At 41.8% G+C, this 16171-nt stretch overlaps 1 protein-coding gene across 1 annotated transcript in view; it reads right to left on the bottom strand.

The window, feature by feature from the left end:
- Positions 1–3097, bottom strand: part of APPL2 (adaptor protein, phosphotyrosine interacting with PH domain and leucine zipper 2) — a 33662-nt gene extending 30565 nt beyond the window's left edge. Inside the window, exon 1 of the mRNA XM_053942268.1 lies at positions 2854–3097. Coding sequence (XP_053798243.1) covers positions 2854–2907 — 54 coding nt within the window. The 5' untranslated portion in view covers positions 2908–3097. The remainder of the gene's footprint in view (positions 1–2853) is intronic.
- Between the last annotated feature and the right edge of the window lie 13074 nt (positions 3098–16171).

Below are 16171 nucleotides of genomic sequence, written 5' to 3'. Positions count from 1 at the left end.
GCCAAAACTCAAAGACTATAAAGAATTGCCTGAAGTAGGCTACAAATCACACACTTCTGCCTGCTGGAAAAGGTTCCCAAATACAGGAATGTCAGCTGCATTTGTAGATTTTAGTAAATTTTTGCAGACTCAGATTTTTCATTTGTCTAAATATGGTTTGAGGTAGAAGAGCTCCGGGAACCAACTTCTGAAAGTTTTGGCCTCTGTTATTAGTACATTGTTCAAAATAATAAAAACAATAAATGATTCAGACAGTTTGGAAGTTAATCTTGGAAACTTCTACATTTAAGAATACCGTATGAAATCACTGTAACAAAACACCAGCATGTATGTATTTTCTTTGTTGCTGTTTTGACAAATTTTGGAATAGCAGCTAATTCTGCTGAAATAAACCAGTAATCCAAATATTAAGCTGAGATTTAGGAGGCCCCATTATTCACAACATTATCTCAGCTTCTGGAAGGATAGGAAAAATTTTTCTAGTTTCATGTAAGTACTTCCCTTGATTTTAGCATGACTGCTGACAAAAATTTTTCTCTATTTTGTAGCCAAACATGTCAAAATTAAGACACTTCTTATGGCCTCTTTCAGCCAGTGTCTGGAGACAAATCAAGACAAAGGTAATGTACTGATGAGGAGATAAATGAAGTTCCAGAAACCTGATTAAGGAATAACTTTGGCCTAGTTCTCCTCAGTCTTGCATGTAAATCACATACTTCACACAGATTATACAAAGTGAGGTTATATCTTCATTTCACTACCCTTTGCACTCCTGTGACTGCACAGAGCAGGAAAGAATCAGGTTCCTTCTTGCAGAAATAACTGGTCCTATAAGATGCTATGCTGCTTATTTCTGTGGAACAGAGACTAACTTTTTACCTTGATTTTGTGAATCTAAAGCTCTCCCCAGTGATAAAAGTAATAAAAATATAAAAGACTGAAAAAAAACCACTCCTGCTTCCTTGCATAAAAGGAGTATATTTTAGCAACACTGGGCCATTATAAAAATTAAACAATGTCCCTCCCTCTGAAAGCTGTAGAGCTTGAAGTAAAAGCAATGACCAAATCAGGGTAAAACATCCTGTCAATACTCATGTTTATGCATTGCCTGGTATTCCAGTGATGGCAAAAGGAGATGTTGAGACAGCCTTCATTCCAGGACATAGGAAAGATGATGACCTCCAAATTCAGTTCAGTGCATTGTTCAAATGCTTTCAGACAGGATTACATTTTTAATCACTGAGGGAAATGTTGACTGAAGAGGTAAATTAGCTCACTTCTCCTTCATGTCAATTTCTTCAGCTTTAGGACACAGTGGGTCGGTTAACATTAAAAATGTTACTAACTACCCATAATGAATTTGGTACATTCTGGTAAACTGTGGAACACAGAAAAGCTCAGGTTGGTAAGGAACTCTGCAGGTCACCTAGTCCAAGCCTCTGCTCCAAGCAGGGCTGACTTTGGTGTAACATCACATTACTCAATACTTCTTCCAGCCCAGTGTTTAAAATTCCCAAGGATAATTACAAATACGCCACATCAAACAGATGATGGAAATACTTCTTACTAGAATGGGATTTCATGAAATTACAGAAAAACAGGAAAAATGAGGCAATTAAGATAAGACCCAAGGCTCATTAAGTCCTGACAGGTGCACTTCCAATCTTTCCTTCAAAATGTCTCATGACAGACACTGTAACACCTTGCAGCAATCTGCTCTACAGCTTACCTATTCATTTCTGCTCCTGATCCATCAGCAGACACGTTAGGATTACAACACAGGGTTACCTGGGAACTGCACCCATACTGATCCACCCTGCCCTCATATGCTTTTTCCCTGTTTCACCGGCTACTTTTGTATCTCGCTCTGCACCACGCTTTGCTCCCAAGCGCACCTTTCGCATCCCTCAGTGGAATTTCCATTCTTTCCCCTTCCTGTTACTTCCCTCTTCCGCTCAGCCAGCCCCTGAACACATCAAGACATGACATGTTCTTCTCTGTGGGCCTTCCACAGTGCCGGGGTTCCCTGTGCAGCTGCGGCACTCGGCGGCTCCCGGCGGCGGGGCACGGGCTGCTGCACTGGGGCGAAGGGAGGAGCATCCTCCCCTGCCTGCACTCGGGAAGGGAAGGGCAGCGACCGCCTGCTTCCTCACAGCCCTTCAGAAGGAGGTCATCTTCGGTGGGAGCCGCCCCACTTATCCTCATGAGAGCTCCTGTATGGGAACTGCGGCCCTTGAGGAGTAGACACGCTGGCGGTGACACTCCTCCAGCCCATTTTGTCACCGGGGCCAGGTGACTCACCGCGCACAGGTGTCCTTTTCCCTTTGGGGGAAGCCAGCGCACCGAGCCCTGCCCACCTGTCCTTCCCCGACACACCTCGGCTGTTCAGGGCAACCCTTACAGCCACCGAGCGCACTCCCAGACGGGACGGTGCGAGGAAACAGCCACAGCAGTTTCACTGCGGGCGGTGAGAAGAACGGGCGCAGTGCCCCCCGCGCTGGGCGAGTCCCTCGGCCCGGGGGACGCGAGGAGCAGACTCTGCCTGCTTTTCCCCACGAACGCCCCGCGGGACACCAGGCCTCCCCCGCGGCCGCACGGCTGCCGTCCGCTCAGCGCATCCCCGCTCCCCGACAGCTCCGACAGCCGAGCCCGTCCCGACCACTTCCCCGCCCGCCGCGCTGTCCCCCCACACCGGCCCCGGCACCTCTCTCCCCGCCACGGGACGCTGCTCCCCGGCCCTCGCCCGCTGTCAGCCCTCCCCGGCCCGGCCAGACCACGGGCTGCCCGCCGGCACCGAGCGCTCAGGTGCGTCACACCGACGGACGGACGGGCTGTCTCGGCAGCGGCCGCTACCTGCGGGCTGTCCTGCAGAGCCTCTTCCAGGAGGAGCTTGTCGACGGCGGGCATGTTGGTGCTGCGAAGCGACGGAGCCCTGGCAGGAGCGGGGAGCGCGGCGCTGGCACGCCCCGGCGGCGGGGCTCGGCAGCGTCCCTCCCTCCCTCTGTCTGTCTGTCTGTCTGTCCGTCCGTCCCCGCGGGGGCGGCCGCGGCGCTCTCCTAGCACCGGGCACGGCTGGACGGCTCCGCTGGCGGGGCCAGGGCCGCTCACTCCGCCCAGTTCCCGTCCGCGGGAGGAAGCGAGTCACGGGGAGGGCCGGTGGGGGGAGGCTTCCTGCCGCCATTAGCTCGGGGGGCCGCGGGACGGAGGGCGCCGATGGAGGGCGGCCCGTGCCGGCCTCTCGCAGCTCCGCTCCCGGAGCGCAGGGTGGGGGGAGGAGGCATGCAGCAGCGGCCCTGGGTGCCCCTTCAGCTGAGAGAGGCTGTGAGGGTGCGTGGGTGTGATAAAAACCAGGGGAAGATCAGCCTCTGCAGCCTGAGCTCCTGGGGCTTGGGCACCTGCAGCTGTAGGCGAGCCCTTTGCTGCGCTCTCCTCAGGTGTGCCCGGGGACACTTCTGGCATCAGCACAGCCGCTTGCTTATCAGTCACCCTCGTTTGTTCTTGTCCGTGGACAACTCTGCAAATTAAACTCTGAGACCTTGTGCTCCAGCTATGCAAATCCCCGCACAGCCATAGCCCGTAACGCCATAGCCCCATAACTCTTGGGGGGTTAGAATGGATGCATTTTGAGTTACTAGTCCTTCATGTACTGAGCTATGTTTTTATAAGTCTTCATGCTGTCTTTATTGTGTTGAATAACTCCAGCATTTAGACATTAATTTGGATGCTTAGTTGAACAAAATTAATACTTTGCAAAGTAAGCACAGCTTGATCTGTATTTGATTACATACATGCTTTTGAAGAGTGTCCATTGCTTTTAGATGCCCTAGCTTCTCCAAAAGTCCTTTGTTATAGATCTTGTAGGGAAGTTGCTCCATTCTTATCAGTGGTAGCTTTTGTTGCTCCAGTGTGCCTTTAGATAAAAAATGGAAATACTTAAATCCAGAATCTCATTTAAGAAAAAAAACAAAAACAAACCAACAAACAAACAACCCAGGAAAAATCAACAAAAAAACCCACCACCAACAAAAACCCCCAAAACCTACTTCTGAAGATTTTAGGAAGAATCCTGCCAATTAAACAGAATATGCGAACAACCATACTGGCTGTAAAATGCTACCATCTTTGAAGATATTTCACAATTTTCAGATAACTCATATTGCTGCCTTCTTTTAAAAGAAGAAAAATTCTAAAAAATGCAGCTTGTGTTTTATAAAGGAGCTCCAAACATTAATATCAGCCAGCTTCTTGCATTTAAGTCCCAGTGGATTTTTCCACTTCTGGCATTCTTAAGCAATAGCAAACATTTTATGTGACAAGGTGATTGCTAATAAAGATTGAGGGGTTTTTTTTTCTGATTAAAAGACTTTTTGCAGATTGGCTGGATGATTGTTTGCTTTAATTATGTATGAGAAAGACCACTGAACCCTGTAATTTTGGCTAAGGTATTTCTGTGTGTCTGACATTGATTGGTATTGCTTCTGAAGCTTGTGATGGGACCTTTAACCCAATGTGCCAAGCCATAACAGTGGGACTGCCCCACCAGTCCTGAAGCTGGACTCCCTGTTCCAGGCCTTTGAGTAAGAACAGAGGTCTCACATTCAGTTCCTTTTCCTGCCTGAATAAAGACACTGAACCATAATAAAGATCTCTAGCTAATACCAAAAATACCATGGATGACAGTATGTATTTACATAAAGAGAAAATAAAAATAGATACAGATTTATCGTAATAATGTTTAAAAAGAGAATTTTAGAATGGTGAAAAGAGGTCAGAGATTTTTTTTTCCCTACGGAATATGAAATAGGGCACCAGTTAGGCATTAGGCTTAAGAATCCATGATCATATCTGAGCCAATTTTGTTATTCTGTATTAAGTCTTATTTTTATATCAGAGACTTTGAAAGCATTACTTGAAATTAATGGATAACAAGAAAACCATGCTTCATCAGATTTTTCTGTATCTGTTAAAGCAGCTTCAGGGCATTTAAAAATATTTCCTAAATACTTAGTGACAACTCTTGCCTCTTTCTTTCCCCCTCTTGTCTTCAAATAGTTCAGCAACAGCTCTTACCCATTGAGTTGAAGTATTTCCTTCACCAGGAAAGCATCAGGGTGGTTTGTGGTTTTATTTCACATCAGTGCAATAACCTGGAAGGTTTTATCTTCTTCCTTTTGATGTCTTTGTTTAGTCTGAGGTTCAAGAGTGGAAGCCTGTTGTCATTATAAAGTTCAGGATAGTTATTTCCAGAACAGGTTCTACTAGTTTTATTTAAATAAAACAAAAAGCACTTCATTAACTTACTGAAGAGTGATGCTTTTTACTAGCTGTCATTCTTTGTTGCATCATTTCCTACATAGCTATAAACTTGGCAGATTACTTATTTATAGTGAACAAAATGTTTTTATTGAACTTTACCAATTCAGTCCAGGTGGTTTTGAATTTCAAAAAGTTGCCTATTAGTAATTGAAATTAATTTCCCAGTCACTTGGTGTTATTGGATCTCAAGAATTATTCTCCAGTTTTGGTAACTCCAAATAATGTTTCTAAAAGAATTAAAATAACCCACAGTACAACTACCAAACATTTCAATAACTTATTTATACGCATTAGCAGTATTATAAAAAGAAGTTAGGTACCTTGTGCACGGGCAGTCCTTTGGATAGTGGTGTCTCATTCCTTGACACAAGAAAACACAGTTTCTGGGTTTCCTGAGTTTCCATGTTCTATATCCACGTACTAAATGCAATATACTCACCTACCACAAAGAGCCATGCTACTGAAAAGCACTCTTACAGCCGTTCTAGGAGCATTGAACATATGGTAAGAGAACAGGGAAACAGTAGGCACAGTACTCACAATCAGCCACCTGACTGCTCAAAAGACCTGCCATGAAAGTGTGAACTGAGCTGGAGATCATTTCCAGGAAGCAGCCCAGTTCATTTGTATGTGTGTATTCCATAACCTACAGATGACTCAATTATGTTAAGAAAAATGGCTCCTAGAGTGCGAAAACTTTAGGGAAAAAAACCTCTGAATAGCTACAATTAAACTGATCCATACTGCTTATAAAACTAGCAAGAGATCATAGTATCAAGTAAAATCAATAAATAATTGTGCATTGAGTATGAAGTAATTTATTACATAAACTAATTGTCCTGCTTCTAATAAAAGATGATGCTTCCGTCCAGCAAAAGCCTGACAGTAGCCAAAAAAGTCTCATATTTGGGAGAAGGATCAATTTTAAAAGAAAGAAGAAGTTTGAATTCATCTGGAATTTCAAGATTTGTCTTTTGAACGAATCTCTTGGCAAAATGATATAAAATCTTCCAGTATTACTGTAGGTCCACAGAAACTGGTGCATCTTCAAACCTGAAACTAAGGTTTTACACAGGACAGTCTTGTTCCTGTTTGAGGATGGCCAGGAACATCCCTTGGTAACCAGCCAGTCAAGTCTGGCCACGTGACAGGATAGGAAGAACCACGCTGTGAGGTGGCAGCTGGGACTGTGCCTTCTGCAGGACTGAAGGTGTCAGTGCCACGCTCCCAGGTTTGCCTAAGTGCTTTCCCCCCTAGCTGCCCAGCACCAGCTCAGGGCTGGAAGCAGCAGTGCCAAGCCTGGATGGTGCTGTGCCTGAGTTAATAAGCCCTGCCAGCTTTAATTGGACTGTTTGGAGACAAGGCAGCTGTTGCGCATCCTTAGCCTAATTTATTTCCAAATTTGATAATCCACTCAGTATTAATGGAGAGCTGACTGTAATTATTTTTTTCTGGTTAGACTAGTAAGTACAGAGTAAGTCACACTGCATTGTGTTCTCTTTCTCATATGTTCCATTATAACTTTAAAGAACTTACTGCATTATGCTTCCTTTTTGGCTTCCTACTTTATACTTTACAAGAAATTTCTGAGCAGTGGTGTGGTAGTCACATGTTTGCTAAGTCAGCTGAGTATATTTATGCTTTTAACAAAGTGTCTCATATTCTTCTTTGTGCTCAGTAAGAAATCTTTGAACTGCAGATGACTTTTATCCATGTAATAATTTACCATAAGTTGTGCAGCTTTGTATATATATATATATATGTATAAATATAGAGGATATGTTATATGATAGTAGCAATAAATTGCTTCAAATGAATACAAGTGAAAGATGTGAAAAAGACTCTTAGTACTTTCACTACCAGAAGCATCTCAAAACATTTTTTTTAATAGTATCTGAATAAATTACTGGTTAAATTAATACTAGGGCATCTGGTGTACTGGGCATGTCTTGGACACATAGGAAACAAGTATCTTGTGATTTTGTGTATGACCCATAACATAATACTGGGTTGAAATAAAATTCCACTGAAATTATTTTATTATTTTAACATAAAACACATGGCTTTGTTTATTTCCATTAAACACATTAGTAATATGCCAAAATGGATATGCACAGATGGACTGGCTGGTGGGATGGATCTAATTAAAACCTCATTGAAGGTGAAGGGTATAACTGCCATCTTTAATTTCATGTAATTTAAGGACAATTAAGTCCCCTCCTGTAACCAAGCACAGCAGCAGCCTCCACCCAGATCCAGAATAAAAATATGGTTTCAAATGCTGGAGTCACTGATGGCAGCACCAGCCAGAGGTGTTGCCACCACTTCCTCCATGCCTGCCTCTGCCCTGCGCTGTGTGGGCTCGCATAGTGTTTAGTGTGGCCATGACTTTTTGTTTGGGGACGATCTGATGGAGGGCATCTGATTTAACAGTTTGCATTTGCTTTGCAAGAAACAAAAACAATGAGAGAGTAGGTAGTTCATTGGAGAATTAGTGGAATATTTTAAGCTAAAATTTTTATGTTTTTGCAGTGCAAATGTTAATACACAGGCTCCTTCCTCCTTCTAGCTGTGCTTTTTGTGATGTGTGTTGTTCCCTAACCTGCTTCAGGTGATGGTCCAATGGAGTTCAGGGCTGTCTGAGGAATGGTGAAAAATCTTTGGGTGAAATACAAGAAGTGACAGAAAGAATAATACAGGTACTTCATCTAAGAAATGCATATCTGGTATGATTCTGTACATTAATATGAGACGTCTAATGCCTGACATATGATTATGAAGTGCCAATAAATAACCTGTTAGGCATAAAGGTTACCAAAAGTCAGAAAACCACATTCAAATGCAGGCTGGATCCACAGAAAAGACTGTCAATTTAATGTCAGAGGGAACCTGCTCTTTTAGTCTTTGCAACATCAATACAAATATCACAAGCAAATGCACTTAATGTCACTGTGTCTAAAGCCAGCTCGTAGTCTAATTTTTTTATCATGAGATCACATGAATCAATCAGGCCCTGCAATTTTGTGTTTCTTTCTGAACAACACAACTGAAAAATTCATGTGGTCTTAATTCTGATCACTCCCTTTGATTCATTTTTGTTCATCTTTCTATGTCTGGTTAGGCTAAAAAAAGCTGAATGATGTCTTAACATTTATATATAGCAGAACATACCTTAACACCTATTAGAAGTCCATGAAAGTTTGCCAGCATGATTATATCCATTTTGGTCTTGCTGTTTTCTGTTTGGACTCTTTTTGTTCTCCATACACAGTGTAAGCACAGAGGTGTCTGGGTACATAACTGTGGCTGCTGCAGTCCACAGAAACCCTGAACAGCTCTCCTGCCTGCTTCCCCCTTGAGCAGAGTCAGTGCTGCCCAGGGCAAAGGCAGAGCAGGATGGCGCAATAGGATGTCATCTTGTATTTTTAGAGAAACAGCAAAAAACCCCAGAGGATGATACAGAAAGCATTAAGGAGACTCTAGGCAGCACCCAAATGGGCACAGATACCACAATCTGTTTGTTTCCTGCTGGGCAGTGACTCCTCCCAGCAGGCTGCCAAGACAATGTCAAGAGCACAAGTACATGAACAAGTGCAGTCATACAAGGCAAATGCAGTGCTGCATTGCTGCCCAAGCAGCAGGTCTGTGCACCCCCAGTCCAGCTCAGCAGGAACCCTCTCCACAATGCTCAGATGCTTCCAGTGTCGCAAGATCAGATGTTTCCAATTTTTCTTCCTGCGGCGGCTGCTTAGAAGTTCTTCTGGTGTCTGGAGAAAGCCAAATACTGGGAACCCTTTCCTGTCATATGACTGGACCTACTGCTGCAAATGAAGGGCTTGCCAGACAGCTGGAATTCTGCAGCATGTGCACTGAGGCACTCCATCCAGCATTGCTGCTGGAGGCAGGGCTGTTGCTGTGGCTAGCTGGTGACTTGCTTTAGTAGGGGCCAGTGAGGAGTGTGAGGGAAGCAGAGTTGAATCATTATAGGAGACGTTGCAAGCCACATATTGTCATTGCCTTTTGTAGCTTTGTAACTCTTGGAGTGTCTTTTCAGAGGTGTGCTGCCCTTACAGCATGGGTGAGGGAGCACAGCCCCTAGGAGGCTGACAGCAGGGCCTGACTGCTGCTGTGAGCAAAATAATTCTTCCAGTTGGCAAAGCTCTCTCAGTATTTTCCTCGGATAAAGGTCACTGTGAGCAAGGTACAAGCAAGGTGAACTATCTCACCAGGCTGTGGGCAGCTTTTGGGCTATAAACTGCCCGCCATATGTGACTGCTCAGGCACCTGAACTCGTGCAGAATTTGCCTTGCGGCCAAGAAGCTGCCCCACCCTTTAGCTTTCCATCATGTGATTTGCCATGCAGGCAGGTGGTTCGTAAGCCTGCAGCAATGCCATATGTTACCTGTGCACTTGACAGCTCAGCTCCAGTCCTGCAAACTTAGAAACTTGTGTTTTGCCTGTCAGACTCCTGAAGATTAATCAGGCATATAAATGTTGGCTGGATCAGTAAATAGTTTCCCAGTTCTTTCAAATTCATTTATGGTAACACATTGCTTTTCCTTGTTTTTCTTTCACATTTTAAAACCAGAACATTTAGTTCAAGGGTCACATACAGTCATTATCTTTAAATACTCTGTAAACGTAAGTCCTGACAAGATCCTAGGTCAGCAAGTATCTCTCAGTTGAAACATGATTCATGCAGACAGCATGTACAGCTGTCAGAGTCAACAGCTTCTAGTAATGTGCATCGTTGTTTTCTTAGAAGGGACCAATGGTTTCTAATGAGTTTTTCACCCTCTCAAATCACACTTCTATGAAATAGCAAAAAGGAAAAAGGGCCCCAAAAAAGAGCAGTATCATATCTGTTATTTTGACAACATAAATAATAATGCAACAGAAAATGTTCTCATCAGTGTTTAAACTAACTTAAAAGCTTTGAAAGAAATCTGTGACAGAATTTGCCAGAGTTTTTCACCCCTCCCCTGAACAGATCTGCTTGTGCAGTATTTCAGAGGTTTTGTTAGATTGGATTTACATTGCATTGTAGCGTTGCCAAATGGAGCAATGTTCAGTACTTTGAAAACTAAATCAAAAAAGAGTGGCTTTGTTTCAAATAAGTGCTCTGGTCATTGTTAGGTTTGAGTCCAGATCTCTTCTTGTTTTTGCTGTTGTACATCTGGACTGGTGCTGCCAGCACCTGTGGTTTCACCATGTCTCAGCCTTCTAGGGCAGGTTTGCTGTGAGGGGCTACCAGGCTGTCAGCTCCCCATCAGACCTTCCCCAAGTGACATGTGCTTCTTATTATGAGATGGGATTGCTTGGAAAATGACTGGCCCCTCTCATTCTGGAGGAAAGAGAAAAGCAAGTCCTTGAATCCTAAATGCTCACTGTCAGAAATCAAAGGATTAAACCTCCACAGCAATTATTTTAAACTATGTTCATTATTTTCACACAACTCCATGCATTTTAGGAGCCTCAAGTCATGTATTTTGAAATACAATGCAAATACTAATAAACAAAACACCAGTGTTTTGGGAGCAACTCAGGTATATATTAAGGAATAGATAGTTTGGGTGTGCTGCATCCATTTTGCTGTTAAACCTGGAATAAATGAAACTAGATAAAGTTTCTGTCCACTTCTGTCCACTTCTTTGTCTGTCCACTTCTTTGTCTGTCTTTACCATTTGCTTCTACTTGTGGATCCAAAAGCTGATTCTGTGTTTAACAAGGGTGAATTGCTTAATCTTTATTAATATAAATTAGAGGAATTTGTCACCTTTATATAGGTGCTAAAAGGATGTCTCCTATGAGAACGTCATGTGAGGACGTCACATAACTACTATTGATTGCTTACAGTTGGTTTTATGTCGTGGGTACAAATATTCTGCTCTTACAAATATTTGAAATTATGCATACAAGAGCCTTCCTTGAATGCTTACAAATTGCTAGTACCTTATCTGTCAAGAACTACATTCTGTGTGTTAAAAGCCACCAAAGCACAATATATAGTTGGTATTTGTGGGTGCCTTTTTCTTTTGAATGACCTAACACAGACTGCTTCCATATTGCTAATGCTAAGAACTTCTGTTTACTGTATGCCTAGTATGACAGAAGTTTTGATTAATCAAAGTTGTTAGCATCCTCTTGTATTAAACCCATATTTATATAGAGAGATGCTGTTTTGATGTACATTATCTTTTCTTAGTTTGGCTGTTATTTGCTGAAGCAGATTTCTATTATTTCAATAAAATGGCACATGCAAGTTATGAAAGTCACAGTCTGTGTGAATTATATATAGCTACTGTAAAAAGACTGGCAAATTTTAGCTTCCCTAGGTTTTCAAAAGCTAAGGTATTAATTAAGCAGAGGTGGATAAATATACAGCTTTGATGAAGACATTTCTCATCATGAGGATGTGTCTGCTGCTTCTACAGTCTTCAGGCACACTGCATACAAAAACAAGGCAGCGACTGTGCTGGTTGGCATTGTTACCAATATAGGGCAAAAGCAATTCTTATGTGTGGAAAACTGTAATGGAAATTTGTATCAACAACAGAGGAAGAATTGGCATCTGAAAAAGTGCATGAAAATAAAACATAATAAAGCAGGGATATCATCTTCCCACAGTACTGTACAAATAAGAGCTATGTGTGCAGAAGGACCTCTTGAAATAAAAGTGTGAGACTCCAAACAAGAGACGTGCCTTTCTCATACACTAGTTCTGAGGCAGAGAGTTTCCTCTCATGGATATAAATGCAGTTGTCTTATACTACTCGAGTGCTAATTTAGGCTTTTCAAATGGAGCAAGAGTGTTTGAGCTACACATGTGCCTGAAGTGATGAACACACACTTTGTTTCAAGATGCAGTGCTGCACTGACATCTTCAAGACAGTGCAGTATAAAGGTCCTTTCTCTAGCATTTTGCCAGTTTTCCTCTTTTCATTTTGTGGTGCTGCCATTGGAAAAGCTGATTTAGCTGCATCTTGCAAATTAATTTATGAAGTGAGAGACAGGGAAAGAGATAAATCTGTCTGCATAGTATATTACAATAAGAGAGTAAAACGCTTTTTCTCCTCTATTCTGGAATAGAGCTTTGGGAGGCTGTTTGTAGAGATAGTAAAATGAAGCTTGAGAGATCTCAGAGGTAAGAAACACCCTTACTTACCTCCTGTATTTTTGTGACACCTCTAATAGAAGAATCTGATACATCATATATATCAACCTTTTGGGCACAGAAAGGATTCCAAACTGTTTCTTAGTATCCAGTTTAAGCATTTGGCCATTTTTTTATTTTCAAGGGCACCTGAAAATAACTCTGAAAGAGAAATCTTTGCAAGGAGGAGGTAATAGCTGAGCTCAACAGCAAATTCTTCAAGTCTGTGTGCTAAAATCCAGACTTTTTAGGAACAGACATAACACTGATGTGAACAGAGTACCATTGAACTAGGACTTATTTCTTCTCCATGAACTTACCTTTGAAAGTTTTAGTCTTGAACTCCATTTCTACCTTGTGAATCGGCTAAGAATCATATGCCCCATAAGCTTTTAAAAACAAAGGGGGTTTCATGACTATGGACAATAATCACATTCAGAAAGAATTATTGCAAAATTAATTGCTATTTATTCTGCCAGAGACTGGGGAGAAGGGGGGGTGCAGAAATTTCTGTAAAGCTGGCATATCCACTAACAGAATTTTCACATTTCTTTGGCACTTATTGACTGGCCAGTGGGTTGCTTGTTCATTGCTGACTAGATGTTTTAGGAGAAATAATTGATTTTGTCTCAATTCATGTCTGATTTGGCCCAGTAGTGAGAATTTTATTAGTGACTTTCATGAGAGCAGGAACAGTTAGATAAATTAAAAACTCAAGATGAAAGAAAACCCTTGGTCTTGGCAAATACTCTTTTTTTGCTTTAAAGTGAGGTATTTAAATAATATTTTTTAAGTCAGCTTCCACAGACCATTATAAACCTACATGTTCTACCATTTTATGGGGGTTTTTTTAATAGAACAAGTCATCATTTTCATTTAAAAGAAATATTCAAGTCAAATTTTTCACAGTCACTGCGAGGAGAAAGACAATTTGCTCTTCCTCTTACATTCCTGCAGTTTAATTCAGTTCCTCACTGTGCTGCCATGATAAATAATGCCATGTGGATCATTTAAGGTTAGATGGTAGCTGGCCCATCTGTGGGCTACTCACTGTGATGTGAGCTCAAGCTGAGGCAAGACCAGCTCAGAGCTCAGAGGAGTGTAGGGCTGGTGCTGAGAAGCTCCCATGGTGAGTGTGGGGCTGCCAGGCAGCCAGAAAAGGGACACAGGGGAATGTAGAAAGCTCTCTATCACATTTTCTCATTGCTAACAAGGAATGCAAGGGGGGACACACTGCATGGATTACAGTAAGTCTATGATGGGCAAAGAAATTTGGCTGCTCTCTCCATGCAGGTCCCTGCACTGCTTCTCATATAAACTTGGTATTGCTAGTAGAACCTAGTCTCTAGAATGGGTTTCTAAATCCTTTCTCAGAAAATCTCCTTCCAAGTGTTTTAACTACTTATTGATCAACTGCCAGAAAATATCAGCTTGCTATCACTGCTGCTAACTAAAGGTGAGGGTAGGGGACATGACATATTGAATCTTTGGTGTTCATTCTACTATGAAGAACAAAAAATCAGAAATGTGTGAGGTGGGGAATTGATTCTTCAATGCTTATTCTGATACAAGGAACAAACCACCAACAGCTGAAGTGGGCAGGGACCAGGCTCAAAGCACACAAAAGTAGGTTCTTCAATTCAATTCCATGTGGCTGGGAGGTGGAAAAGAGGATGCTGTGAGTGCCAGGGTCTTACATGTGTTCAAGGGTTGGTGGAACAGGTTCATAGAAGAGCAATGTGTTAAGTGTTGCTAAACACATGGCAACCACATCTGCCTCAGGCAGACTGTGACCTGCAAATGCTGGATGATGGGAGATGTTGGGGGACACATACCATATGAGTTTCCTTTGTTCTTTTCATCTGTCAGAGACAGAATCCTGAATAAGGTGGCTCTTTCCTTTTTTTTTTTTTTTTTTTTGGTTCTTGTTAGGCACATCCATTTTATAAATAGTAATGCTATCTCACTGCTTCCTACTTTGGCTTCTCTATTATCTCATCCATCAGCTATTTCTTGTCTTTCTGACTGCCAGCAAAGATGAACGTTCTTGATGTGTCCAGGTAGTACCTTGCACTGTTGGGGTCACTTCGTGTGACCAAGTGCTTTCACAATATAGCCATTATTAAGAAATAGTATAGAAACATGGGGATTGTAGGTTTTTTTTTCTTTTTGTTGCCCTCTGGGTTTTGTTATGACTGTCATTTGGCTTCTGTAACCCAAATCAAGTTAGTTAACCCTTTTTTGTTAAGAATGAAATGTCCCCAGCAATGTAGAGATCTTCTCAATGTCTCCCTTTGCCATGTAGTAAGCAACTGCAAGGGCTGTGGAATCATGATACCTTTTACTTTGATTTTCCCCCCTCTTTCTATTAATGTAAATAATTTAGTATCTTGATGTATTGATCTTTCTTTATTGATGTGTAAAACAAACAACCCCCCAGTTGACCCAAGAGTGCTTTTTTTTGTTTTGGTTGTGGGTTTTTTGTTTTGTTTTGTGCTTTTTTGTTTGTTTTGTTTGTTTGTTTGTTTGTTTTGGTTTTGTTAGACTGGGACTTGGACTACTGAATTTTTCAAGAAGAATCATCCTTGCAGGCTTACTGGGAAATTGGGTCATAACTTTCTGTCCTTTACTGGTTAAGTGTTCACAAGCACTATCTATGCTGTATCATAATATTTGAAGAAGTCAGTGAAACCTACAAGCCCATGTTGCCAGCTATAAAACAACAGCGCTCTAGCAATACTGTAAAGTTGGACAGGGAGAAACATGATACAAGGTAGCCTGAAACCATGGGAAGTAGAACTTGAAAACAGTGGAATTGAGAATCAACCATAAACCAGGTGGTTGCACTGACAAACTCTGACCACATATTTGCAGTGCAACTTGCCCCTCTTAAACAGGGCAAGTTTGGTCTAAATTGAATTCCTGTTGTAGATTTGATTAGGAAAAATTTTATCTCATGGTGCTAACTACTGATGAAGAACTGACAATTTTTTCAGGACATTTGCAGTTTTGAGAACATCCATGTCTAAGAGACACTGTTCAAAAGAAAATACTCAGAAGATGCTAATTGGTGCAATATTTTTTCCTATAAAATCATAGAATATCCTGAGTTGGAAGGGACCCACAAGGATCATCAAAGTCTAGCTCTTATACTTGCATAAACTGAGATCCAACCCTTTGTAAGCAAATGTTTTGTTAGAAAGAAATAATGGATGCATAATGTTTCTGTGTGGATACTTAAATTAAAAACAGATTTTGAAAAGTATGTATTATTGTGCAAATAAGAGTTGTCCCTAGGACCCAGAAGTAATAGGTTTTATAGATCCTTTCCACAGACTTGCATACGAGCTTGACAGACAGATTGTTTGGATTTTAAGCACTCAGACCAGCAAAAATGTCCAAAAGGGGAAAATCACTGGAATTTCAGATTTGGATAATCCCATCAATTGACCTGCTTTCTTAGCTGGGTAAATTTTCTGTTAATTTAGGGAAAGAATAACAAAATCCTTTTTTACTACATCTTCTGAAATACTTACAGAAGTTCACATCCATACATCTCCCAGTCTTCCTCAGAGGAGATGACGTACACAGGGTGTGTGATGGCAGACACCAAGAGTTTGCTGATGCAGGGAACACATTGCTCCTTTCCCTTAATGTCAAGTGTTCATTTAATTAACTTGCTTAGGTGTATTTTGCTACCAG

The sequence above is a fragment of the Vidua chalybeata genome, chromosome 5 (assembly GCF_026979565.1).
Source record: "Vidua chalybeata isolate OUT-0048 chromosome 5, bVidCha1 merged haplotype, whole genome shotgun sequence".
NCBI lineage: Eukaryota > Metazoa > Chordata > Aves > Passeriformes > Viduidae > Vidua > Vidua chalybeata.
Note: the sequence above shows the minus strand (reverse complement) of the source record. Positions and strands in the feature narration are given on the sequence as shown.